Source organism: Phasianus colchicus, chromosome 1 (assembly GCF_987193195.1).
Source record: "Phasianus colchicus chromosome 1, bPhaCol1.hap1.1, whole genome shotgun sequence".
NCBI lineage: Eukaryota > Metazoa > Chordata > Aves > Galliformes > Phasianidae > Phasianus > Phasianus colchicus.
This window is the reverse complement of record NC_143436.1, coordinates 31,460,182-31,486,631: the sequence shown is the minus strand read 5'-3', so window position 1 is coordinate 31,486,631 and position 26,450 is coordinate 31,460,182. Positions and strand designations below refer to the sequence as shown.

At 39.9% G+C, this 26,450-nt stretch overlaps 1 protein-coding gene across 1 annotated transcript in view; it reads left to right on the top strand.

Moving 5' to 3' along the window:
- The window catches only part of LOC116226637 (uncharacterized), a 49,393-nt gene extending 23,735 nt beyond the window's left edge, over window positions 1-25,658 (top strand). The window contains exons 3-10 of the mRNA XM_090136332.1: window positions 3,547-3,640; window positions 4,661-4,720; window positions 11,753-11,876; window positions 12,207-12,360; window positions 12,891-12,996; window positions 14,543-14,699; window positions 15,305-15,453; window positions 16,280-25,658. Of these exons, the coding sequence (XP_089992458.1) occupies window positions 3,547-3,640; window positions 4,661-4,720; window positions 11,753-11,876; window positions 12,207-12,360; window positions 12,891-12,996; window positions 14,543-14,699; window positions 15,305-15,452 (843 nt within the window). The 3' untranslated portion in view covers window position 15,453; window positions 16,280-25,658. The remainder of the gene's footprint in view (window positions 1-3,546; window positions 3,641-4,660; window positions 4,721-11,752; window positions 11,877-12,206; window positions 12,361-12,890; window positions 12,997-14,542; window positions 14,700-15,304; window positions 15,454-16,279) is intronic.
- Window positions 25,659-26,450: the final 792 nt, after the last annotated feature.

Below are 26,450 nucleotides of genomic sequence, written 5' to 3'. Positions count from 1 at the left end.
CTAATTTTTTTTTCCCAGGATATTCATATGGACTTTAATCTCTCTCTTCCTCTCTTTATGTTTCTCTTTTTTTTTTTCCCTCTCTCTCTCTTTCTTTCTTTTCTTCTTTCTCTCTTTCCATAGTACATCCTTGTCCTACAAGCAGAAGGCTCCAGTCCTCTTTACAGACACTTCTGTTTCCACCAGTATCATCACAGTCTTTATCTCTGATCTTCTCTAGCCAAACCAAGCTGACTTCCTCTTTTCTCCTTTACTCACATCCTTCTACCTGCTCCAATCTCCTGCCCTAGTAGCCTTGTTTCAGGTCTTCGGTTAGCAGCCAACTTGTCAGATCACTCACCGCTTGCTCCATAGAGAATCTCTTCGTGATATTTTGTCTCCTTTCCTCTATCCTTCACTGGTGGAAATATGTACTGTACTTTTAGTATCTAATTCACCAGTGAGAGAAGGAAGGGGAAGCCGTGTTAGGCACTCTGTGTTGGAGAGTTGTTGGTAGGAATAGCCTCTGAAGTTTCTGTATGATCACTTAAAAAAAGCAGAGTTCTTTGAAGAGGTGATACATAATAATGAAGACAGATGCTTGAAGTAGACCATGTCAACACCCTTCATATCAAAGCTGTCAGAGTAACTATAAGCAAATAAGACATTTCCTCAATAAATTGAGGCAGATTCTTAAGGCTCAGGTGCTGCTGAGCTTTTTTGGTATTGTTCCTGAGATCTTCAGTATTCAGTTTAACCTGAATACCAGAGGAATGCATCTACTCATCGTGATTGTATAAAATGTCTGCTAGAGAAGTTTTTAAATTTTAGGCAAATGGAAATACCAGTACCCTCTTATTTATTCATGACTGAAATCTTAGAGTCACATCATAACTCTTTGCAGTGCAATTGGTATCGTCACTAGTGACACAAGCAGTACTCCTCTAGGAATTAATGAACAGAGCAGCCTTGTGTCATGAATATGCTAAGTAGTTCTTGAGTGACTCCACCTAAGTATGATGGAATTTTGTTATTGAATCACTGTAAGAACTAAATAAATGACAATGTGTTGAATGTCAGGATCCAGCTCTCAAAAGCATGTTTTCTCTTGGGAAAAGAGTAGAGCAGTTAAATGAAGGAGTACAGAAAAAAAGAAAGAGTATAGAGATGTTTTCACCTGAACATCTTGTTTAAAGCTTTAATATGCTTTAATTAAGCGGGGGATCTAAAATCAATATAGCAAGGTAGTATATAAAAAGGTGTTGTTTACACAGCTCACAAGTAGTGAGGAAACTATTTAGCCTGTTTCTTAAAGAAGTAAAGGCTTGTGAAATCATGCTGTTTATACATCTGTATGTGTCCAACTCCGCCACCCCCCGAAAATAGCATGTGACCAGTTTCAACCATGCACCGCAAGTAAAGCTCTCACAGATGCAAAGTTTCTAGAGACTGTGTAGAGTAGCTGATGGTGGGCTTATGCTGGGAGCTGTTTTCTCAGTTGCAGCAGAACTAGCCATAAAATCACAGCACAACACGGAACCTGCTGTTAAAACCACACCAACCCGACTTGGCCCAACCTCTGTCTCCTCCTCTTCCTCTTTAGCTGTCTACTCCAGCTGTCATCCAGAGGCTCTTACACAGGAAGCTTCCCTGCTCTTGTTTTAATGTGTTTGTATATATGCTCTTAGGCATGTAAACCCCACTGAGGGAAAGACTTTGTATGGTCTTTCTTATTGGACACCAGAAAGTCCATATAAATACTGTGATCAAAGGAAACCTGATTTAGAGTGTGTGCTTCCTATGATATTAAATCAGTAAGTCTTAAGACACAATTCCAAAGGAAATCAAATTTCTTTAGATTGATATTAACTGAACTGTGTTTTAATTAATCTAACTCACAACTTTTGTTTCCAGCAGGACAATTAGTATGTGCTAGAATGACAGCTTTGGTATCCTTCTCCTGGGAGATAATCAGCTTCATTATTTAAATAATCAGATGAAATGTGGGATAAGCAAATCTTAATTTCATAGTGAATTAGAATACCATGCCCAGTTTTAGATACCACAGTAAGAATGAAGTGAATCAGCTGGAGACAGTCCAGAGAACAGTGACAAGTGTAGAAATTATAACCTAAAAGAAAGAAAAAAAAAATTATGCTAGTTTAGTTTGACACAGAGAAGAGAGAGCGAAGATAGTATTACACAAGAGGTTGCTGCAAGGAGGAAGAGAACAATCTATTTCTTTTGCCTGTGTTTGATAGAACGAGAAGTAATAGGCTTAAATTACAGCCAGAAAGATTTATTTTAGAAATTTCAAAAAACTTTAATGGCAAGGATAGGGAATAGATTGCTTGGCAAGCTTTTGGAGTTTCTGTCTCCATTGGAGATCTGTAAGATCAGAGTACTTGAATAACTGCTTCCTGCAGGAAAAAGGATGGATTAGGTGTCTTACAAGATTCTTCCTAGCTCTACTATATATTCTAGTAGTAAAACTGTAAGTTAAAAGATAGGATTCCTGTATTCTTCTTATGTTCTTATCGTCTTCAAGCACTGATAAAATCCTTCTCTGGAAAAGAGAGTAAACAATGCTGTTAGTTCTGTGATCTTGTAATGAAAAATGGAAATACATCTTGGAATAAAGTACTTTTTGATATACCTTCATTTAGATAATTGTGCAGAAGCACTTGGAAAGTTGGCTATAATAGGGGAAAAACATGTAATGTGATAAAATTCATTTGTTTAAAATTACTTTTTCAGCACCTGTTACTGTTGTACTGAATGATATCACTGTAGATCACTCATGTGGGAACTTCAGAAATCAATTGAATAAAATTGCCCTAATTGTATTCAGAATACTAAATATAGTTTTAGATTTTATATTATCATTTCTTCTGTTTCAAATATTTCACTTAACTGGAAGTATTAGAAGTAGCACTTTAGTTCTCAAAAAAATTGTATGTACCATGTGAAATCCATTAAAAAAAAATGAGAGAAAATCTAGACATTTCAGAGATATTCCTATTACAGCTTTGTGTCTGAATCATCCAGAATCAAATGGTTGGGCTGCAGAGGTTGGCTCCAGACTTGTAAAAAACTGTTCTCCAACAGATACTCCTAACACTGAGCTTTGAATCCATTTGTTTAGTTCTGCAACCTTAATTTTTTGCATCTCGCGTTATAACTTTATTGCAGTTTGCTTACATTTCTGTAAAATGACTGGGGCATAGTACTTCTACTGCAGGATATCACAGAATGTTGATTCAATTGTTCTAAGTACATAGGTTGCTCCAAAAGTAATGCCTTGTATTTATTTCCATGGAAACCACAATGGATACAAAGAGCACAATAAGACTATTTGGTAGAGCAAATTGTTATCTACGAAACACTCTTTCTCAATACAGTCACCACCATTAGCTGTGCATTTTCATCGGCTGCATACAAGAGCCTGCATGCTATGCTTGTCAAAATCTGCACTGGTGGAGGTGACCCACTGTTTCTGAGCTGCTATGATGACATCATTGCTAAGAAAATATTGCCCATTTGCTCCATCTTCCATTGGCTTGACAGGTGGAAGTCCAAAGGCACCAAATCCGGACTATACAGTGGGTGTGCTACAACAGTCCAGACAAGATTGGCGGTATACATGACAGTCTTCGAACTGGTATGGGGCCTGGCATTTTGGTGTTGCAAGAAAAGGGCTGTGTTTTTCTCTGACCTGACCTGGAAATTTGAGCCTCCATCTTAGTTGGCTTTGCATTGTATAGGTCAGAGTTGATGGTTTGTCCAGGTTCCAGGAAATCCAGAAAGATCACCCTTTTTCCAAACAGAGTGCACATCACTTTACCAGCTGAGGGCTGCAACCTGTTGGACTTGGAAACCTATGCTTCTGCAGGCATCCATGTCCCATAGACTTCAGCACAGTATAGTTGTCTGAAGTTAACTGTAAATAAGTCTGGTCAGCTTTCGGAAAGAGTCTGGTCCCTGTAATAGGGAGCTGTGTTTATTAAATTTATCAGTAAGATGCCCTGACTTCTCAAAATCGTGCAGCTTCTACTGTGTGAAACCGATTGCTTAAAGCAAGCTCAATAGCACCTTGCCACTGATATTATTCAATCTGTGACCTGCACATTTCTTGGAACATGTTTAAATACTGAGAGTTTAACAAGAGAAGAGTTCCTAGATGTCCATAAAAAAGGGTGAACTGTGGCCCTGTGTGCTAAGAATATGCACCATTTAGCAACTTGTTGATGTAGTTAAACTCATTGTGGATTTAACTCTTAATAACACATGTTTGTATGAAGAACACTTGAAAATGACAAGTTGAATAAACAGTCAACTTTTTAATTGAGAAGCACAAAATTAAGTAGTTTTAAGAAGCAAGAATCCTGACAGATTTTTGTAGCATTTTTTAAAACTAGCACCTCTATTCTGGGCATTCGTGTTCTCTAATGGAGATCAGGCACATATTCAAAGTGGTTTTATAGGTACATTTCCTTACATTGAATAGGCACAATGGATTTTAAACAGTTTCATAGCAACGGATGGTTCATGATGGCCATTAACCTAGATAAGTGAATTTCAGTTTGTTGCATCCTTAATGGTCTGTGGGTAAAAAAATCTTTCTCTTCATCTGTTTCTAAGAATTTTATTGTAATTTTTCTTTCACAATTGTATTTTACAGAGCAGATTCATGTGAATTTTTGCAATCAGGAGAAAAAAAAAAAAAAGCATTCAAGAAAAGGTAAGAACATTTACAACCAAAGAAATGTACATTTCTCTGGAATTTAGTACTGATAGCATAGCCTAGCAAGTAATCAAAACTTTTGAAAAGTTGAGTACGCACCTTGACATCAGCTTAAAATGCATTCCTAAAGATTTTCAGATGATTGTTCCTATACCTGTTGAAACAGAGCCAGCTGGACTTCAGAAATGCGGCCTGATGTTTGATTTCTGGTACGCCGCTCCTTGGTGCTGCTGGGACATACCATATCTATCGCTTCTGGAAAAGAACGCCCTGCCCACAACACACTGCTACTGCCAGGGCAGGGGAGGAAAGCCCCATGACACCCGATGGAGTTACTGCCAAGCCCTGAGAAGGGCAAGACCCAGGACCTGGGATTTTGTGATTAAGGCCAGGTGCCGTGAACCTGGGCCTGGGCAGCTGTGCTGGCAGAGCCCCCTAGCAGAGCTGCAGCGCTGGCTGCGGGAGGACAGCTGTAAATCTCAGAGGAAGTTGCACCATCTCTCCTCGTGACAAAGGCTTGGTAGAAGTGCCTCACCCACCCTGCTCACGGAGGCAGAACAGGCAGAGCCGTTGTGTCAACACAGCATGTGCACAGGGGGCTGTGACTTCCCTGCCCTGCACAGAGGCCTGGCACGATGCAGGCATTTGGGAAGAACCCAGCAGCACATGCGTAGGCTGAGGGACATTCCCATATTCTCCTAGATTACTAAATGGCAACATGAGCTGTGTTTTGAAAGTACTGCTTCAGTGTACTGGGATTTTAAGTTCTTTACAGAGAGAGTGGTGAGGTGCTGGAACAGTCTGCCCAGAGAGGTTGTGGATGCTCTGTCCCTGGAAGTGTTGAAGGCCAGATTGGATGGGGTCCTGTGCAGCCTGGTTCTAGTATTACATGGGTGTTAGTGGCCCTGCATGTGGCAGGGGGGTTGGAGATTTATGTTCCTTGAGGTCCTTTCCAACCCTGGCCATTCTGTGATTCTGTGATGTATTACATGGTATCTTGGTCTGTCTGCACATAGTGCGTATTTGCATGAACCTTAATGAGAATGACAAAAGTAAGAAGCAAGTTTAAAGAAAATTGGATTAAATGACTTAATTCTCCACAGTTGAAGACTTTAAATTTTAATCAAGTCTTGAGTCTGAGACTAATAACTTAGAGTGAATGTTTAAAATGACTGAAATCTAAAACTAAACATGTATATCTAATGTGCATTAGCACTGATGTGTTTGCATAGCAGCAGTTCCCTAAAGTGTGCACATTGGAATGACAGATCTTGAAGGCCAGCATAGGCTTTGCGTAAAGCTCTGGATTGGGGTTCACTGTGTTTTGGCCAAGCTGTGCCTCAGCCGTTATTCTGTGCTCATGCAAACCCCGAGGCCTGTGTGCTGTGGAGCACCTTAATGAAACACTTTGGTGATTATTTTCACAAAGATGGGGCACTGCAGTGCCAACTCTAGCCATGCTTAATGTGCAGAACAGACAAAAGGCTGTTAAATTCTCTGCTGTCCACCTGAAATACAATCTTTACAGAAGAAAACAACAGCAACAACAACAAAACCCAAACCAAACAAACAAGCAAACAAACAAAAACATGGGACAGATGGTTTGGATTCCAGTCTGTTAGGCCTCTTGCCACAAGGCCCTTTGACCTCTTGAGTACTTGAGACTTGATAATAACATAAAGTCTCTGGATTTCAAAGCTTCTTTCATTTGCAGGTTTTTTTCCACGTGGCTCCTGTAGGTTGGAGGGACTTTGCATTAGTCCGAAATAGATTGCTGATGGACAGTGGAACTTCTGAACCCCAGATCCCTGCAGCTAGCTCATGCCATACTTAAGATCCTTCTCACACAGGGTTCTTCTCACAGGTATTTCACACGAGATATCTTCTCATACATCCAGTTATCTGCATGTCTGGGAAAGAATTTGTCTGTGAGGGCAGGTGTTAGGCGCTAGTTGTCCAGCTGCCTCCAGAAAGAGTGAAAAGCTGAATCACAGAAAATTCCCCACATGTGTGTGCCTGGGGTTAATTCATTCTCCTGGTCGCTATTCATACCTGTTAACCACACGGCAGGTGCTGGCACCAGCAGCATGTACATGAAAGTGAGCAGGGCTGTTGGAACTGCCTGTGCTGGACATTTTGTTCGTTGTCATGAGATAATGAGGGATTGCCTTGGCCCAGCGAAAGGTATTTGCATTTGTTAATTGGAGAAATGGCAATAAAACCTTGTAAACATTATTTTCTTGGATTTGCATATCTAAAAAGGATCAGGAGAATGCTTTCGTGATAAACAATAAGAAACTTCCAATAGCACATTTTTGAATGCATGCAATTTTGACTGCAACTTTAATAATTTTAGTGAAGTCATCATAATTCTATAAGGATGTTATACTGCATTTGCAAGTTCGCTGTGACCTTCCGACATGACTAATGTAGAACTATGTAAATATAAATTAATTGATGTTTGACTAATAGAATAAAATATTCTAGAAGAGCTGTGAAGTACACAAATATAAAAGCTAAACAGTTTGAATTTTGATATGCTTAAGAAATCATTTGATATGCTAAAAGAAATAATGATCTTTCCCAAGATGACGCCTTTACTTCGTGTGGGATGGCTTGTCCTGTCAGGGCAAAGATGCTGTGTCTTTAACAGGGATGATAAACCTCTAGCAATGTCTTGCTTTCAGTCTACTTTTGGAGTTATTTTGGGAATAATCAGTCCGATGTGAAGCTAGCAAAGGTAGTGAATGTCCATTAAATTTCATCCACTCTCATCTGAATCTGATGGTCAAAAGTCTTCACTAGCTCCATGTTATCCCTGTGCTATCATCTCCTCTCTTCTAAATTTGGTTGAAATTGTCCAACAGGTTGAAAAATCACCAGGGAAAGCGGGGTAATAGTGAGTTGATGTGCTTGCATAAGCCTTATTTCTTTAGGACATTATACAACAAATTTAAGAGCCTGCTGGATGTTGGCATCTGCAATATTCAACAGTACAGATATTTTGTTTCAGTGCTAATGTTACTGCCAGTTTGTGGGGGGGGGAAAATAAAAGCAGTTTGCTTAACAGCACAATTCTAATTAGTCTTCATCACGTGTGGCATTTTGTTTAGAAAACATGTAAAAGTTAAAGCAAATATAGTCTACCTCATGTTGTCTGTAGTTAGCATTTCGATCAGAACATCCAGTTCTTTCTTCTCTCTTTCCTTTTAAAATTATGTTTTTATTTCAACGGTACTTTCTACCAGCAGGCAAAGCTGCTGTTACACTCTACCCAGCTGTGAAATCAATATGATTTTCATTACAAAGATAACAGAAACTCTCTTAGAAAGACTGTGAATTGCCAAAGGTCAAATAACAGTCAGTGGCAGAGCTTAGAATTTAGATGTCCTAATTAAAAAATCTTGTGGTATAAATATATTAATGAAATGCACCCTGAGAAATGTTTGCATTTAAGATGGCAACACTTTTGCACTATTAGGTTGTTCCTTTAATTACTGTATGCATGTGAGTCCTATTAAAACGCTATAATTCTTTCTCCACAATATGACTATTTCTTATAAAATAGGTGCTCACTTCTAGTTTCTTTTTTTAATTCACAGTTATTTCAGCATGATTGGAGTAGAAAGTGTAACAGTTATAGAACAGAGAACATATCTAGTAAGATTTCTGTTGTATTGGATGCTGAAAATTACACATAAACCAAATGAATGAGTACATCAGTTATTTCTGATAGATGACTTCATAAAAAATGAGAGGAAGTGCACAGTAAAACTGAAAGCAGCACTCGAATCTTTCAGCCAGAGCAGCCACTTCTCTATAAATTAAAATCAGCATTTTAAAACAAACGTTACTAGTCTTCTGAAGACTTCTGTGATCTTTTTCTTATTAAACCTTAGTTCTTCAATCTGAAAGTTATATCTCCATTATTATCAATGAAAATTCCAGGAAAGCAATCATTTTATTGCTTCTGTTTGATATCCTTCCCTCCTATTCTCTCTCTCTTTTTATTTTTTATTTTTCAATTTAAATTCTATTTTTCTACTCTGTATGTTGAATCAGTAAAAGCGGATTGCTAAATATTGTGGATTTTAATAGGAAAAGTTCTCCACCTTACAGCTGAAGGGTTTTTATGTTATTGTGCTCCCTCTGCTGGATAGTACCTATTAATTTTTTATTCCCTGAGCTGTACTAATATGTGTTGCATAAACAAAGCAATCATACTGTCTTAATGAAAGAGGTATAAAATGGGAATGCCTCACTTAGGTCTCAGATGACATGGAAAGTGACAGTAGTAGGTTAGGAAAAATCCTGTTTTCTGGCAGCTAGAAGCAATCAAGACCCCTACATGGTTATCTGAAGAACAGTTATTTGCTATCTCTTGAACAAAACCAGATGAACACTAAATAACCGTCTCTCATTTGTTTAACTTAGAGAGGATGATGTTGATTCTCATGCTCTGCTAAATACAACAGTGTCCTGAGATGTCCGTGTGATGTTATTAGAATCTCATCTTAGTGGGGTGGTTCTCATAACTTGTTTCATCCTTTGTTGAATCTTACAAAGTCACTGCTGTGCCAGCATTTGTTCAGTGGATAAAGCAAGCGTGCTCAGACTCAGTGCAAGACAGGCAGCGGATTGCTGCTTTCCCATCGCCACTGCAGTGACCCAAAGAAGAGGAAGAGGAACAGTCCAATTTTGTTCAGAGAAGCGGTGTTGGTCTTTGCTGCCTTTGACCTCACATAATGTTTTGGCCTTGTACTCCTGCTTGCTTCTTTCCTGCTGCTTTCACACAGTGAGCCTGTCTTCCTTCTGCTGTCCTGTGGTGACCTGGTGGGGTACAGCCCCCAGCCCCAGCCCCAGATCCCACCCCATAGTACTCCCTGCAGAGCCACTGAGCTCCACTCCCATGAGCATGGCCACCCTGGTCCTGCAGCTACTCTGCTCTCTCCCATCAGCTGTATGAAAAGGGGATGGAAACAAAACACCCACTTCAGATGTGCCAATCTGAGCTTCTGCCGTGGTTTTGCCAGGAAAGTTGGACAGTGTTAATTATCTTTGTAGTTTCCTCAGAATTTAATGTGATACAGCAAATGCCACTGCATATCACTGATACTGAACTGGAAGTTGTTTTCAGCCTAGCTTGGCTGACTTACAGAGACAACTCCAGTATTTCTATATAGATTGGACTGATAGCGTATTTATTTTATATTTTTATTTCTATATATATATATAAAAAACAGTATTCAAAGTTTTTCATGATCCCAAACAATCCAACAGTGAAATAATCTGCATAGTTATCTTCTCTATGAATAACTCTTGTAAATACAACCCTTAATATGCATGAATATTTTCATTTCCAAACAAATTACTTTTAAAAATCTACTTCTTAAAACCCAAACCATTCAAAAGAGTAAATATCCAGTTCCTGAAACCTTCAGTTCCTCTTATTTGGATGAAAAGATAGATGTTCAAAGTATTTTACATTCACTATAACAATAAAAACATATTGTGCCATTTCACAAATATCCTACCTTAAACTAGAAGGGCCTAAATGGGATTGCTTTCAATCATGGCAGAGCACATTGGCCTGGGATGCATTCTTCTCATGGAGGAAAATCGGGGTACCAAGGACTTCTGCAGGAGTAGCCATCTGTGGAGGGACCTCATGGTTCAGGTTGAAAACCGTTTGCCTTAGTTTTGGGGCCCTGCTGAGTTACAGCCTCTAAAACACTTAGCAGTGCTTGTCTCAGCAACAGCACACACCATATGCTTTGGGAGCATTCCCAAGTGGAATATTATCCTCACTGCACTCCAGCATGCTCGTTAATGCTCCCATTATTTCATTCAGTGGGACTAATCCAAAGGCCCCTGAAGTTGTCAAAGCTGTCTTTAAGGTACTCTGGATAAAACCTTGGATTGCGTGATTTAAGTCACACTGATTCTCAAATCATAAGTGATAGTTTGTATGTTGGTTTCTTTATTCTGAGCTACCTGTTCTCCTCCATCTTTTGAAAAATATTGGTGTGAAATAGAAGAAGGAACAGAAGGGTTTGAAATGCTGCTATTTTTCTCTCTCTTTTTTTTTTTTTTCCCAGAGAAGGAATGGATTGAATGTACATTGCATAACATACAATTCTAGTTCAAGTTCAAATGTATGTATTGATCAAGACCTTTCCCCAAATGTATGATCAGTTCATGGGAAAGTCCGGAGATTTTGAAGTTGATGTGAATAAAGGAAGTGCTGGTTTAAGCTATTGTAGTTCTCAGTCAATCCTGGTCACTCCTTGTTGCTTTCTGGTCACAAAACACGGTTAATAGAAAAAATTTATATTTTGCAAAATAACCAGTTATACTTAAGACGAGAAAAATTAGACTTTGCCAGGAAGAAACCCTCCTCAGATCCCAATATTTTATCAGATGACAGTAATTCTTTAAACGCTGAATTTTTTTCTTTTCATTCCCATTCATTTTAACAGCAGATTTTCTTTTGGGGAAAAAAAAAAAAAAAAAAAAAAAGGATGGGGTGTGTGGGGACCGAGGAAGAATGAAACAACAACAAACTAAGATGACAGAAGATACTATTTCAAATGAGTGTGTTTGTGGTAGTGGGAGGGAGACTAAGACCAAACAAGAAAGAATAGCTGGGGAGGATCTACTCGGGATTCCAGTGATGTGCTAACAGCTGTTATTACAGTATCTGGCTTTTTGAATTAAATATTGATAGAAATAAATGAAAAAAGAGATTGAGTAAACTGAAATGTGTGTTCTGCCTTCCTAAGAGTACCAGACTCAACACCCTTTTATACAATTAATAGTATTAAACACCGACATCAGCTGACAGGAAATAAGAAAGTTCCTATGGCAACTAAAAATAAGCACAGGAGGAAGAATGCATCAAATGCTGTCAGCAGACAGCATAAAAGGCAAATATATGGAGATAACAGCACAAAAGAATATACAGAGACCTGTCTCATAAACAATATACATGCTTGGATGGCTTATTTTCGTTGTTTTCTTCCAAAATAGGAACACTGCACCTTACGTACAGAATCTACTTATCAACAGTTAAATCACCTTGCAGAGTGAGGCTCCTGGTTTATGTGCTGTGCAACGTGGGGGCAGGACCCACGAGTTTAAAAGCAGAGGCAAGGTGAGTGCACAGCTGTGCCACGTGTAAGCTGTCATCTCAGTGGGAGAATGAATTTTAAGACCATTTAACTCCTGAACTTGGATTACCTGCTTTTCCTATCTATCTGTTTTTTCCTACCTCCACTTCTCTCACAAGAAGCGAAGCTGAGCCTGCCCCACACCTGTGCGGTGTGGAGAAAGCTGCGTTATTTTCCCTTCACTCTCCATGCTCTCAAGTTTCAGTTGCTCCTGCAGACCCTTCCGGGCTCTCTCTTCTGGTACATCTTGGCCATAAAGTACCTCTGCAGACATAAAATCATTTTCCTCTGTGAAGATGTTGCTATTTTCACAGTAAAACACACCTCCACATAGGACCTTTGTCACAGTGGCTGTGCCCTTGTGGCTCTGCTTGCCTGATGCATCAGAGACAAACCTGCAACTCCCCATGTCCTGGCCAGCTTGGAAACTTGGCTGCTGAGCAGAAGACAGCCTCGCATATAGTAAAGGTAGGTATCATTTCTCCCCTGGTAGCTCTGCCTTGTTAAGTGATAAAAACAGTTCATTAACATGAACTATGGCATTGTGAGGTGATTGAGGAGAACACCAATGCAGGACCAAGAGCAAGGGCTGGGAGAAATGTGGTCGTACTGCTCCAGTGCTGGTAGGGACCCTTATCTTTACTCAGGACTTTCGGTGTGTCTGTGCTGAGTGATGCCTTAGCTTTGAATTCACTGCTCGTGTTGGAAAAGATGATTCTATCATTACAAGGAAAACCTCGTTGTTAGTCTTAGGTCTATATGAAAGCTCCTCCTGTAACCCACTCCTCTGCTCTGGTGGACACATGTATTATCATTGCTTCCATATAACTCATCTGGACATGTGTCTATATTTTCACCCTTCCCATTCCTGTTGTGCCATGCTTATGATATGGTATCACAGATGCAACCCATCATTATGTGACTCACGCTGCAAGTCAATGCATGTAACCACAGGCATGCAGAGTGTGAATAGATATCAGGCACTGATACTATTATAGCTTACTCTGCAGTTTGCTCATGTACTGGCTGTTGGGAGCAGTAAATGCCCTACCTCAGTGTGGAATATACCTGCACTGCCTACAGAGACCACGTGCACAACTCCAGGTAAGTTTAGGACCTGATCATGAGTTGTCCACAGCAAAGCATCGGAAACCAGGTGATGTCATCAGCCAAAGGGATCCACTTTCTCAAACTGGCTAACAAGAACAAGCAGATACATGTTATGTTTTGCTCTGATATAATAAGCACTGTGAAGATATTAGCTGTTTTCTGATTGAGTAAAGGTGTGTACTACACATAAAACTCCAGCAAACAAAATTGTTCTGAAATTGTCTAACTAGGATGTCACTGCAAAGGGAAATGGCATATTCCATATATTCCAATATATTCCAATATTCCATTCAGGGGAGGGCAGTTGAGCTCTTAATCCAATAACAAGCTCATTCTTATTTGTGCCTTCACTACCTGGAAACAGAGGGCAGCACACATCTGTGCTTGAGATAGGTCTGGTGCTGTGGGACATTTGGAGTCATAGAGATACAGCTGGCACAGCTGGCTCTATCCTTCCCACTTGCCAGCGAGCTCACTGCTCTCTTCATGAGACGAAGGAACTTGTTGACCACTTCCCCAGTGCTGATGCAGAGCTGGATAATTGCAGTGGTTACTGTGGTTAGACTGTAGTGTATTTTTTCATACTCTCCTTGTGAAATGTTGCAGCTCAACCCACCTTTTACTCCTGGCAGATGATAGATGTGCAGGCTGTACAAATGGGTGCAGCAGGAGTCAACTTATGTTTTTTTTTCCTTCACAACTAGGTTGTATTCTTCACCTTGTGTGAACCAGCAGGGCAGCAAAGTAGGCAGTGAGTCTGATACAATCGGGTCAGATTTAGCATTTAATTTATCCTCTCATACTCAATAACATTCTCTGATTACTGAGTTGAAATAAACAAGAATCAATGACAAGCAAACAAAGGATCAGTGATCTTGTAATTTTTGTTTTGTTTGTTTTGTATTTTGCTGATATTTTTTGATACAAATCTTAAGGCAAATATTAAGAAAGAAACAGAAGGAACAAAATATATGCTTTGAATGTTGTTACTAAACAACCTCAGGATTATTATTTTTTAATAACTTTCTTAAAGTAGACAATTTCAATGTCTCTCTTAGTTTAGTTATAGCACAAAATGAACTAAGGAACTGATAATGTGTAAGTTCTGTACCAAAGCCTGCTATTAGTTGTTCAGAACATGACTGCTGAAGAGCAAACTGTCCAATATGCCAAACTTCAGGGAGATTTAGATTAAAAAAAACAATTCTACAAAGCACAGAAATCAATTTTCATTTGAAAAATGTGCTTTGAACAATGCCAAAGATCAAAAGAATTTCAAAAGTCTTGTTTGTAGAAGGGATAAATACATCCCTCTTCTCTCCTTTGTCACCTTTTGCTTCCACTGAACCTGGAAAACTTTTTGACCAAATTATTTGGCTTACTTGCTCCAATGCAGAATTTCACTGTAGCATGTTGCTGCAAGTGCCGCTCACTCAGCATGGTTGATCCAGCCAGTAGTTAGACCCAGAAGCTGAGAGGGATTCTGTGTCAATTAGCACAATTTCAGCAAGCTCAGCTGTTGGAATTTTCCTTTGTATAGGGCAGAGGAGGCGATGGCACTCATACACTGGGTGTGAAGCTCAGGTAAGTCCTGTTGATGAGGTACTTGAACAAACTCCTAAAAAAAAACACCTTTCAGCTGGAATGTGGAAAAGAAACCAGAAGAATGAGAAAACAGGAATGCCTTTGCAATATTGGTATGTAGTGCAATGCTTTCTTTTCCTTTATAAAGTGATTAGCATTCTGCTAAGGTCTTTATTATAATAGAATCACAGAATTACAGAATCATAGGGGTTGGAAGGGACCTATGGGAACCATCTAGCCCAAGCCCCCTGACAGAGCAGGTTCCCTAGAGTAGGTTGCACAGATCTCTTTTTTAGCAGATGACTTCAGGATTATGATTAACAATTCTCTGCCTCACGGATAAATCTTTCAATGTATGCTGAGGTTACATTACCAACATAAGGTTACATTTGTTGTTTATGGGTAGTTTACTTGGAATGAAGTGCTTTACAGTGATTTTGTAAGCCCTCAGAACACTTCTGGAAGTGTTATTAAGCAGTGCTTAAGAAATTTTGGAAACAAAGCAAAACTGGGCAATGTACAAGCCAGTCTTTCTCTGTATGGGAGATTTCTCAGAAATGGAAAGAAATTCTGAAAGCAATGGGTCAAATGTTCTGTTGTCATTGCTGTACTATTCTGTTGGAAATAACTTTCCTCATTAGAAACAAATGCAAAATTTTGCATGAAGCTTTTTCTCAGCTAATTTAGAACAGGCTCTTTCATGTGTTTATTCCTAAAGGATGCAAAACATTTCTATTGCAATGAAAGATGGAGTTGATGAGTACCTTGCAAGACTGGGCCACCATTACTTCAAGGATGATCCCATATTCTGGGGACCTCAGGAAGTGCACCAATGCAGTCTACTCAGTGACTTGCTAAATAAATAAGGTTTGAATAATCTTTATAAATATAGTCTCAATGGGAGCTCGTTGCCCATGATTAATCTGAAAATAACCAGAAATATTTCATTGGATTAATAAATCAAAAATTTTAGTTCATTGCAACTTCAAAATTGAGGACACATTTCTTTTTGTATTGAGAACATAGTTTTGTTCCTTGTTCCACATGTTTCTATTTCTTCAGTAAGTGTAATTTGAAAGAGGAAGAGAAATATATGACTGATGCATTAAGATCAATCATGATAGCTGATTTAATATCCAAATGGTTCTTCAGATATTCCGGGGAAGAAAATGTAAGTGAAAAATGCAGTGTTATGGCTAGTACTCATTTGTTCTGTTACAGTCAGAAGTACACAGTATATTAATTTTCCTCATGATTAGAAATGGCTTTTAACTTTACTGGCAAGTCCAAGCTATGCCACGGCATTATTGATAACCAGGTTATCTTGCATGTGCAGCCTAGGAGCAGTGGAGCAGGGTGTGTGATGCACGTAAGTCACTGTCCAGAGCCCAGAACAGTGCATAAATATTGTCTACAGAGCACAAAGCATATTTTTAATTTTATGCTAACGTATGACAAGGAAATTTTAAAAATATCTGGCAAGACAGTATGAAATCTTCTTATTGTAAGTCACAGGATTAATTTGTGGGTTCCGAATCCCTGTTCCACATTAATGTCCTTCAAGCACAGGCAAGCAGGGCTGTGTTATGCCCAGGAACTTCCTGGTTACAAAGGACACAGGATGGAGGGGAAGCTGCCAGAAACTTCCTTTTTGTTGAAGGCTGTGGTGGTAAGGAGGATGAAATCTTTCCAGGTTTATGTCTGTAACCCAGCTGTTGATGGTTTGAGCTTCAAGGATGTTGGTTTGCCAAGTGAGAGGCACGGAGCCGAGGGAGGAGCTAGGAAGCATTCAGCAGGGGAGGCTGGTCACTCAGATGGGACCTGCACCTTGGGCTACCCCTCCACAGCTCACAAAGAGGGACCAAAGAGGCTGCCCATGTCCACTTGGTTCTCCCTTTTGGTATCCCTGCCTGTTACTGTGGCCTTCTAATTCACCAGGCTAGAGAAAACAAAGTAAAAGGTTAGCCCGACTTTTTCTCAGTTGTCAGCCTATGTGCACGCAAAAGATGCTATGAAAGGAGGCTGCTTTGTGAAGATGCATCAAAGAGGGATTTTTACTGTTTGTCATTGGATTTCATTTCAGTGCTAAATCACATCAACCTCTGCAAGAAGTCAGGAAAAAATGGAAAATGTGTCGCTGCTGTCATCCCAAGTTTTGTTTGCATTTATTTACATTAAAGCTGTTGTTTCTGTAGGACTTTTGAGGCTGATTTTGTTCTTGTCTCTTCTGGGCTTCAAGAATATATTGTAAGTACTATGTCAAGTCTCAGTGTTGCTTGTATTACATCTACATACTGCAAAATCATGTGGTCTGAATTATGCTCCTAGGAAAGCATATTAGCATCTAAAGCCATAAGTTTATAATTTTCAGTTTAGCCATCATGCATTTTAAATATATATATATTATTATTATTATTATTTGCATGTGTTAACATTATCTACTAGAAGAAATATTAAAAGGATACAAAGCTTTGAAAGTCAATCAGTAAAACACAATTCTAGTATTTTCTGGATAGAATTTGTGCAATTTTTGCTTCCTTTGGGTTTGTGCATTGCAATCAGTCTTTAATAAAGAGAACACATACTTTGTTTTTGTACTTGCTGATAGATCTATTCTCTTGAAATTCTTTTAAGTCAGACACCTGGCATGGAAACATAGTTCATATAGATGGCACATTAATGAGCCCAGTATTTGATTTTATCTTTGTGTTCATTGAGTGTCTAATGCCGTATTAATTTCACATTGTGCAAAGTTGGTTTAATTCAGAATTATTTGTTTCCTTATGACCATTTCTTTTATGGTCATCATTAGAGTATCCAGCTGTTTCACAAGCAGTAATGAACTTCTGACATACTACTTTGCTGCAATGAAGAGTATTATTAGTCCAATTTTTTCAGATAATAAACTGAAGCAGAGGAATATAAATAATGACTAACTACAGATTTTGGACACTGAGTAGGAAAAAAATAAAACCACTATCATCAGATTCTGGTGCAGTCTTTTGTTCATGGCACAGTCCTCACTGATGTAATGTGTGAGGACCCAGTGCTCCTGCACAACAAAGGTACAGTCTTGATTCAAATGAAGAGAGCAAAAGTGAAGCAAATGAAGTTTTAAGTACCTTGCCTCACACAGCAGCTCTGTCAGTCAGTGGCAGATTTCAGGCCTCCAGGCCAGTGTTCAGCTGTCTTAACTATGAAATCAATTTTTATTTTACTGCAGTTTGTTCTCTTGAGTGGTACATGCATTCCACCTAGAGTTAGGGTGGAAATTGCTTTCCAGTTCCTCGCACATTTTCAGGTCTTTGGTATCAGCCCAGCTTCACAATGGGACACTTGTTGAAACCCTTCAAGGACATCCTGGGAGAACCAGAGCTGCTCAGCTGAGCCTGGGGAGGAATCACAGGGTTGCTGGCCTTCTGGAGCTTGACCTCTTCCATTCTGCTGCCTCAGCCAGCCTGCTTGCACTCTGTCTGGCCTAATAGAGCACCTCTGTTTTATGTGAAGAAGAAAGAACTTCTCCAGCTGTGTCAGATCTGTCTCATGTCCCTGCCGTGGGGCGATGAGAAATGTTCATCAAAGGGGTGCTGCCCTGTGGGTGTCCGCAGTAAAAGGAGACTGATGCCTTCCTCTCTGCTTCTCTGTTGCAGCCAGGGGTCAGATCCACACCGCCTCAGCCTTGTTTCATGTCCAGCTCTGGAGTCAGAGCACCTGAGACTAGCAATTGCAGGGAAAGCCTTGTTTTAGCCTTCTTTATCCTGGGGTCAGGAAGAATGTTGGCTTAGCACGAACAGAAAATGCTATTGATCAACTGCTACTAAGCATACGCAATCAGAATTTTTCTCAATTATTAACAACTTGGCTACATTTGAACATTATACCCCTCCACACACATAGATGCACTACGAAAGTGCACTCCATCACACAAAGGCTATTCAGTGCGAAATTTTACTTCTTGCCTTGTCATACTGCCAGAAATTATTGACAGAACTGTAGTAAATTTGTAGTAAATAGTATGACCGGCAAATAATATATTTTCTGGTGACTTTATTATTGGAAAAAACTGGACAATCCATGCTGACACCTTTTTGGAAACCAAACATGAAAAATTCCATTCTCCACACTTAAATTTTGGAAGAGTTATGACTGAAATGGAGGGTTTGTGTTGGGAAGAGTTTTGCAGCATTAACAACATAGAGCCTTGACCATTTGATTCATAATTGCTTTTCTCAAATTTTGAGCTGTGACTCACCAGTGCCCCTAACTTTCCAAGAGTCAGCATCCCTGGCAAGTCACCAGGTAGTCTATGATACTAGTATGAAGACAGTACTGCTGAAAACATGTGAAAGTATATAATGATAAAATTAAAAGTAGAAATGCATTTTCTGTGCAATTTCCACAATATGTGTAGTGAAATCTTTCAGTTTGCTCATATCTCTGGAAAGAGCAGTAATAGTGAATCAGATGTGATTTTTCTTACTGAACATATGATGGGGTCATCATATGTTATTTGCAGTTGATAAGTTTCAGTTGTAGAATCAATGTATTTACAGATTTGTTTCATTTTAATGATGTTAATTTGAGGTGAGAACCACACAGACTATAAGATCATTAACACTGGTCCTGTCCTCATTTGAAAAAAATCAGTATGTATTTCTTTGGTCAAATAATTTGTGGAGAGAGAATAGAGGGAATACTGTGTAAGTGTGGTACAAGTGCTGTTTCTTTGACTTTGCTCAAAGAAACATCAAGTGAAATGACACTAACTTACCTTGCAAGCTTATTATTATGGTAGAATTTGCTTTAAATAGCCAAAGATCCCAATGATTGGAGGTGGTTCTTCAGCTTCAGGTAAAGACAATAATTGATAGAATCAGTGCAGGATTATTTTAACAGCATGGGGTTAAAATGTGTGTATTTTTACATCTTTGGGAATTGTCAATCATTTTGTACCTGTTTATTTCACAGTCAGATTCCAATTACAGCCTACTGCTAGGAAACCTGGCAATAAAATTTGGAAAATACAGCTTGAAAGAGGTTATTATGTACTGAGGTATCATCAGAATAGTTGGTGTGTCTTTAGGAGGGGACAGGGGAGAGCAACACAAGTAGGTTGTTATTCTTCTCACTTTCTAGGCATGACCCAAAGAACTTCTCACAACTGGGAAGATTACACCAATGAATTGCAGAAAGCAGATTTGCACTCTGAGCACATTCATGCCTTGACTGTGGGTGTCGTGGTGAAATAAAAAAAGAAGCCAGATTGTTATGCTAATACCAAATTGACAGGACAAGATGTAACTAGAAGGGCCAACACCCTGAGGCACGTTTCATCAACTTGGAACTCAAAAATTTTATCATAGTAGGGTTCCTGTTTCTCACTTCTTGTTTACAAGCAGAACCCCAAATAGACAAGAAAAAGCATCAGCTGAATCTGAAAGTTAATGAATACCTGGACGTCTTTACAGAGATAGTTTTGCACATAGTGCTGCAGACAAGTGCTTTTCAGAAGTGCCTCGCATCCTACTCCTACCAATTTTAGTGGAGATATGGCAGCTGGCCTACTGCAACATCTCTAAAATTCCATGCAAATGAACTGTTTTATTAGGCACCAAATACTTTTGGAAATCAGGCCCATGATGACCAGAAGCAATCTGTCAGTTCACTAACAAGAGTTAGTATTTCTTTTGTGTAATATATTAGTTTTAAAGCAAAGCATAGTTTAAAAACTTGTGTTGTTTTTTTTTTCATCTGTAGACAACAGATAAAGGGTCATTGATGTTACCTGCAGAAACTACTTTAACAAGCTCTTCTTGTGCATTCTTAAACTTCTAGTCCTGTCACCTGAGCAGTGGCTCATAGAAAAATTCAAGATAAAAATTACAACCCAAAAACATGTCTGTTGATGGTGAATGCAGTTAAATCCAGCTGGCAACTGATCACGAATGGAGTTCTCCATGGGTTGGAATTGGAGTCTGTCCTGTTCATTATCTTTATTGATGACCTGGACAAGGGGATTAAGTGCATCCTCAGTAGGTTTGCAGATGATATCAAGTTGGCAGGAAATGTCAGTCTGCCAGGGGGTAGAAAGGCCCTACAGAGGGATCTGGACAGTCTAGATTGCTGGGGGAAGGCCAGTGGGATGAAGTTCAACAAGATCAAGTGCTGGGTCCTGCACTTTGGTCAAAACATCCCCAGGCAATGCAACAGGCTTGGGGCAGAGCGGCTGGAAGACTGTGTGGAAGAAATGGACCTGGAGGCATTGGTCAATGCTCAGCTAAACATGAGCCAGCAGTATGTCCAGGTAGCCAAGAAAGCCAATGGCATCCTGGCTTGTATCAGAAATAGTGCTGCCTTTAGGAGCAGCGAAGCAGTCATCTTTGTGTACTCGGCTCTGTTGAAGCTGAACCTTGAGTACTGTGCTCAGTTTTGAGACTCCTTGCTTGTAGCTCTGAAGCACGTTCAGAGAAGAGCAATGAAACTGGTGAAGGGTCTGGCTGAGGGATCTGGAATTGTTTAGTCTGGAGAAGAGGAGGCTCAAGGGAGACCTTATTGCTCTCTACAACTGTCTGAAAGGAGATTGTGGTGAGGTAGGGATTGGCCTCTTCTCCCACATGAGTAGCGATAGAAAGAGAGAAAATGGCCTCATGTTGCACCAGAGAAGATTCAGGCTGGATATTAGGAAAAAATTCTTCTCTGAAAGGGTGGTCAGATGCTAGAATGGGAACCTGCCCAGGGAGGTGGTTGAGTCACTGTCCCTGGAGGTGTTCAAGAAACATTTAGATGGTGCACTAAGGGTCATGGTTTAGTGGGAAAATATTGGTGGTGGGTAGATGTTGGACCGGGTAATCTTGGAGGTCTTTTCCAACCTTGGTGATTCTGTGATTCTTTTACCTGCCATAGCTGAGTCTGCTATTTTATCACTCTCACTTGGGGAGCCTGCTGATGTGGGTCCAGGAGCACTGGAACACATTGGTGGAGCAGACCAAAACCCTGCAGAGCAAACAGAGTGAAAACAATTGTGAGGTGGGGAGAAGCATAGTGGGACCCAAAGTGGGCCCCGGGAAGGGAAGGAGCTAATTCCATGACACTGCTGCAAGACTCACAGCCACTGGACATAATGACTTCAAACTTCAAGAGCCTTTTTATTCCCCAAATGTTATCTCCAATTTCATCTGTTATCCAGCATCATTTTTTTAAATGAACAGAGTGAAAGGGACTGCGTAAAAACCCAAAATACTGTGAAGCATTGTTCTGTGCACCAGGTCATGCCCTGCTCTCACTCAGTAATTTTAAACCAGCCTTTCTCACAATTCTCCTTTATCAACGCTGCTGTAAAAGAAAAAAAAAAAAGAAAAAAAAGATGACTGGAAGACTGGCTTCCCTAGCAGAGAAGAGACTTTTCCTACAACACAAATATATTTCCATGAATACAGCATGGTTTGTACATGCACGTCTGCAGTATATATAGACATATTGAATTTCTGGGCAATGTTCACTTTCTATCTTCAAAAGGGGCTTTCTGGGAGGGTTAAATCACAAATAATGTCAGTAATTTATTCCTAGATATATCTATGGGTGGCACAGAAATGCAAATCAGTTTGGTAAAAATCAAGAGACGTTTACTATTTGTACAAATGCTCCCTGTTTATTGCTCATAAGGAGCAATTTCAATGACAAATCACCATTCCATAACTCGGTTATAGACAGACAGCTTACTGGACTCCTTCCAAGATACACTGAGACATGCAACAAAATACCAGAGTGTAATTACTTTCATTATGTATTCCAATTAATCTGGAAACAACTGAGATGGTAAAGATCTCATCCTGCTAATTTTTATGGACATAAAACCCAATATTATTTATAGAGTCGGTGCCCTCTGTTTACCTGATTAAACTATGCACTAATCAGGCACAGCTTTTCTGGAAAAAGAGCTGGAGCATGGTAATTTGCCATCTTCTATAATTTTCTTTACTCAGTCAAAACACAAGTGTATATTTTAAATCATGGCAATATTTTAAACTCGTGTATGTTTTGGAATGAATTACTTCAAAAAATTTCTAAACTAGAAGACCAATTTTAATGTCTGTTTCAGAGGCACAGTCTCAAACCTGAGTTCCACTTCTGATAGGCTTCAGCTGTGTCATTGTTTGGCCACGGCCCTTTTCCAATAAGCATAAGCAAATATTTTAAATTGAGAAGTGTTTTTAAAATGAATTATCTTTAGTTAAGACATTACTTCAGTGGAAGAAAGGATATCTTTGCACGTGTGGGCATGTGGCCATTTCTGACTGTTGTTGACTAACATGGACACTTTCTCAGAAGGCACAGAATTCTCTGTCTTCATTATTTCTTCCCAGTGCTTCCTTCTTTCTTTAAAAAGGAGATTATTTTTTACCTATCTGGAGTTCCCTATGCAGGGAAAGGAACTAGAATGAATCTAAAAGTGTAATGAGATGTTAATAACAGAGGGCAACTAGTTTTAATGCAGTTAACTAAATACTATTATGTAGCACATTTTAAAAGCCTTTAGTGCTCACAAAGGATGAGCACCAAAGTTAAAGGGAAAATCTCAATCGCAGCCTCCTGGAAGGGCAACCGATGCTGTGAACAGATGGAGGAGAAACCTGTAGCAAAACCTCAGTACGTGAAGCACCCCGGGTGCCTGCCCAGCCTCAGGGCTCTGAGAGCAGTAGGAGGCCTTTGCTGCCTGGGGCCATGAGATGCATCTGTGGTGTTAGGAGAGAGACAGCAAGCTGTCCGTGAGACATATGGCATGCCGCGCATCCACAGCCCAGGCCTTCCTCCCAGCTCCTGCTGCTTTATTGATCTGGAGGTCCTCCAGCCATGGTGGCAACTTAGAGAAGACTTGGGGCTCCTGATGTCTTCCTGGGGCAAATCAGATGCCTGGTCAGACTGTGGACTCTGTCTGTCCCTCCAGCAGCTCAGTGGATGCAGGCTTGCGTGGGAGCTGTGCACAGGGCCTGTATAGATCCTGCCAGCCCTCATCTTGCCTCTTTGTTCCTCCCAGACAGCAGCTCATGCACAGAGAGGACTGCTGGAGATGAGGGCTGCGGTGGGCAGCTGCAGCCGACCCCAGACCTCTTTTGTGCAGAGAGGAAGAACATTGCTGTGCCTACTGCTAATCCCTCAGTATTCCAAAACCTACATTAATTATGCCTGTAGTCCCTTCTCACCTCTTTTTTTTCCCTCCTGGCTCTTTCCTCACTGGCATCATACTCTGTTTATGGAACAATTACTCCACTGCACTTTGTGTTCCTAGTTTGAAAGCACTACTTTTTGTTTCGTCATTTTCTGGTTGTGTGAATTATCCTCTTCCTTTGAAGGTATTTATATTCTGTGATCTTTTCTCCCATGAGCTCTCTCCTTGGCAGTCCATAGAAATTGAGTTTGTTCTGTTCAATCTAACTCACTGGATACCTTTTAATGTTGTATTTCTGTGCTTTCACAATACTTCACAGCTGTGCGGAGCTGTGGATCCATACTGAGGTTCCAGTGCACTTCCCTACGTGCATACCCTATAGCCTATATCACCTTTATGAAATAACAACACAGTTGGTTATCCCTCCTGAACATTTTCTTCAACTCTTAACACGAAGGAAAGTATCAAGAAAATAAGATATCCATTAATGTATCAATAGTATGTCATTGTAAAATCAGTGTCCCATTTAAATCAGTAAGGCTATGATTCATCATGCAACACCATCCTGAGACCTGATTACTGAGTTGTTTGGGCTCAGCCTTATCTTATCTGCACAGGCTGAAGACATTGATTCTAATCAAGTTATTCATGGCTCACATGGACTGATTTAAAGCTTTTGTTCTTCTCATTGGAAGGTGGATGGGAAGTCTCATGATTGCATGCTATTTGTAGGAGGAAACACCCAGAAGCCCTGATGCCCTGGATCCTGCTCTGCAAGGGACTGTATAATAGAATCAGAATCGCAGAAACACCAAGGTTGAAAAGGACCTTCAAGATCATTCAGTCTAAGCACCCATCTATCACCAATAGTTCTTACTAAACCATATCCCTCAACACAAAATCCAAGCGTTCCTTGAACACCTCCAGGACTGGTGACACCACCACTTCCCTGGGCAGCCCATTCTTTCAGAAAAATACAAGAGAAGAGGCCGACCCCCAGCTCACTACAACCTCCCTTCAGGTAGTTATAGAGAGCAATAACGTCTCCCCTGAGCCTCCTATTCTCCAGACAACAACAACAATAACAATAATAATACATAAATAAATAAAATATTATTATTATTATTATTATTCACAGCATGGCTTTATTGAAGATGAGAGGTGATCAGAAAGTGGTGATCAGAAGTTTACAGCAGTTTCTGGTGTACAGAAGTACTGTCAAGCAGCACTAATGCCTCAGCTGGTTTTCCTTTACCATCTCGTCTGTGTTATTTATTTTCATACCCTGGTGATTTAATCAGTGTTAATGTGGGCTGAAGGCTCAATGTTCCCAGAGCTCAGGTAGGGCTGCAGCTACAGGCTAAGAGCCTGCTGTCATTGTCTGCCTCTCTGCCCTGTACAGCACTGAGCCTTGGCTGGTTTGGGTAGAAGTTATCTACTACAGGCAAGCATGCCTAAACACTTAATGTTTTAAATCCTTCTTGGTTTGGCATGTCTAATATTCACTTGGTTGTACCTCCAAAATAGATAGATAGATGGATAGATAGATAGGTAGATAGATAGATAGACAGACTGACAGAGAAGGCTGTTGGCATTAGAACAAGCTGTCCAGGGAAGTGGTGGAGTTTCCATCACTGGAGGTGTTCCAGAACTGTGGAGTTGTGGCTCTTAGGGACATGGTTAGAGGGCATGGTGCGGATGGGTTGGGGTTGGATTTGGGAATCTTGGAGATCTCCCCGAACCTTAATGACTCAATGAGTGGGCATGGTGTGATGGTTTGACAGTTGGACTAAATCATCTTAGAAGTCTTTTCCAACCTTAATGATTTTATGACTCTATGGAGGGATGGATGAATGGATGGATGTGACCAATGCAGAAAAATGCCTTACATGATTTAGTATGTACCCTCTGGAAAAAATAAAATTAAAATTAAAGCAATGTTTATTTCTAAAATCATTGTTTTTCTCAGAGTACAATACCTTCTCTGCTTGAATACAGTAAGTTGTAATTGCACCCCTTGGGTGCTGTTGCCTAAAACACATCTAAAGCTGTTCTCTTATTATTATGAAAAACTACTTGAAATGAGAGGATACAAGCACTTTCATACCAGGTGCAAAAAATAAGCCATCAGTCTACCTCCTCTATCATTTTAAAAAGTTAAGTGGTGCTGAGATTATTAAATATTGCCTATAATTGGTCCAAGATACTGTAGTCCCATTCTTTTGCATTAAAAACAAAGGAGAAAATACAAAAATGATGGGTTTCATATATTCAGAAATCTCATATAGCACAAGTCATAACTCTGGTCTCAACTTAGCAGTACACAGTAGTTGTGCCTTGTGACAGAGAAAAAAAAATCCTTATGGAGTTTCCCAGAAAGTTGTTGGTACAAATAATGCTTAAGGGCTTCACTGGAACTAGAAGTTCTCCCTAAGAAAGTTACTATATCTCCTGACATAAGGGTAGTCCAAACCTAATAATAAAATTAAGATTATGTTGTGCTTTCTAGCAAAAATGATTCTATATTTTGTAGACTTCTCCTTGCAAGGCAAGCAGCATAGATCTTGCCTAGTACTAAGATGAGAGAAGGCCAGGGATTCCCACCAGGTACAGCAAGAGTCCATAGCAAACCACTGGACAAACAGGAAGCCTCAGGAGACAAAAAGGGAAGCACCAACTGGTTGTAGCACAGGGCTTT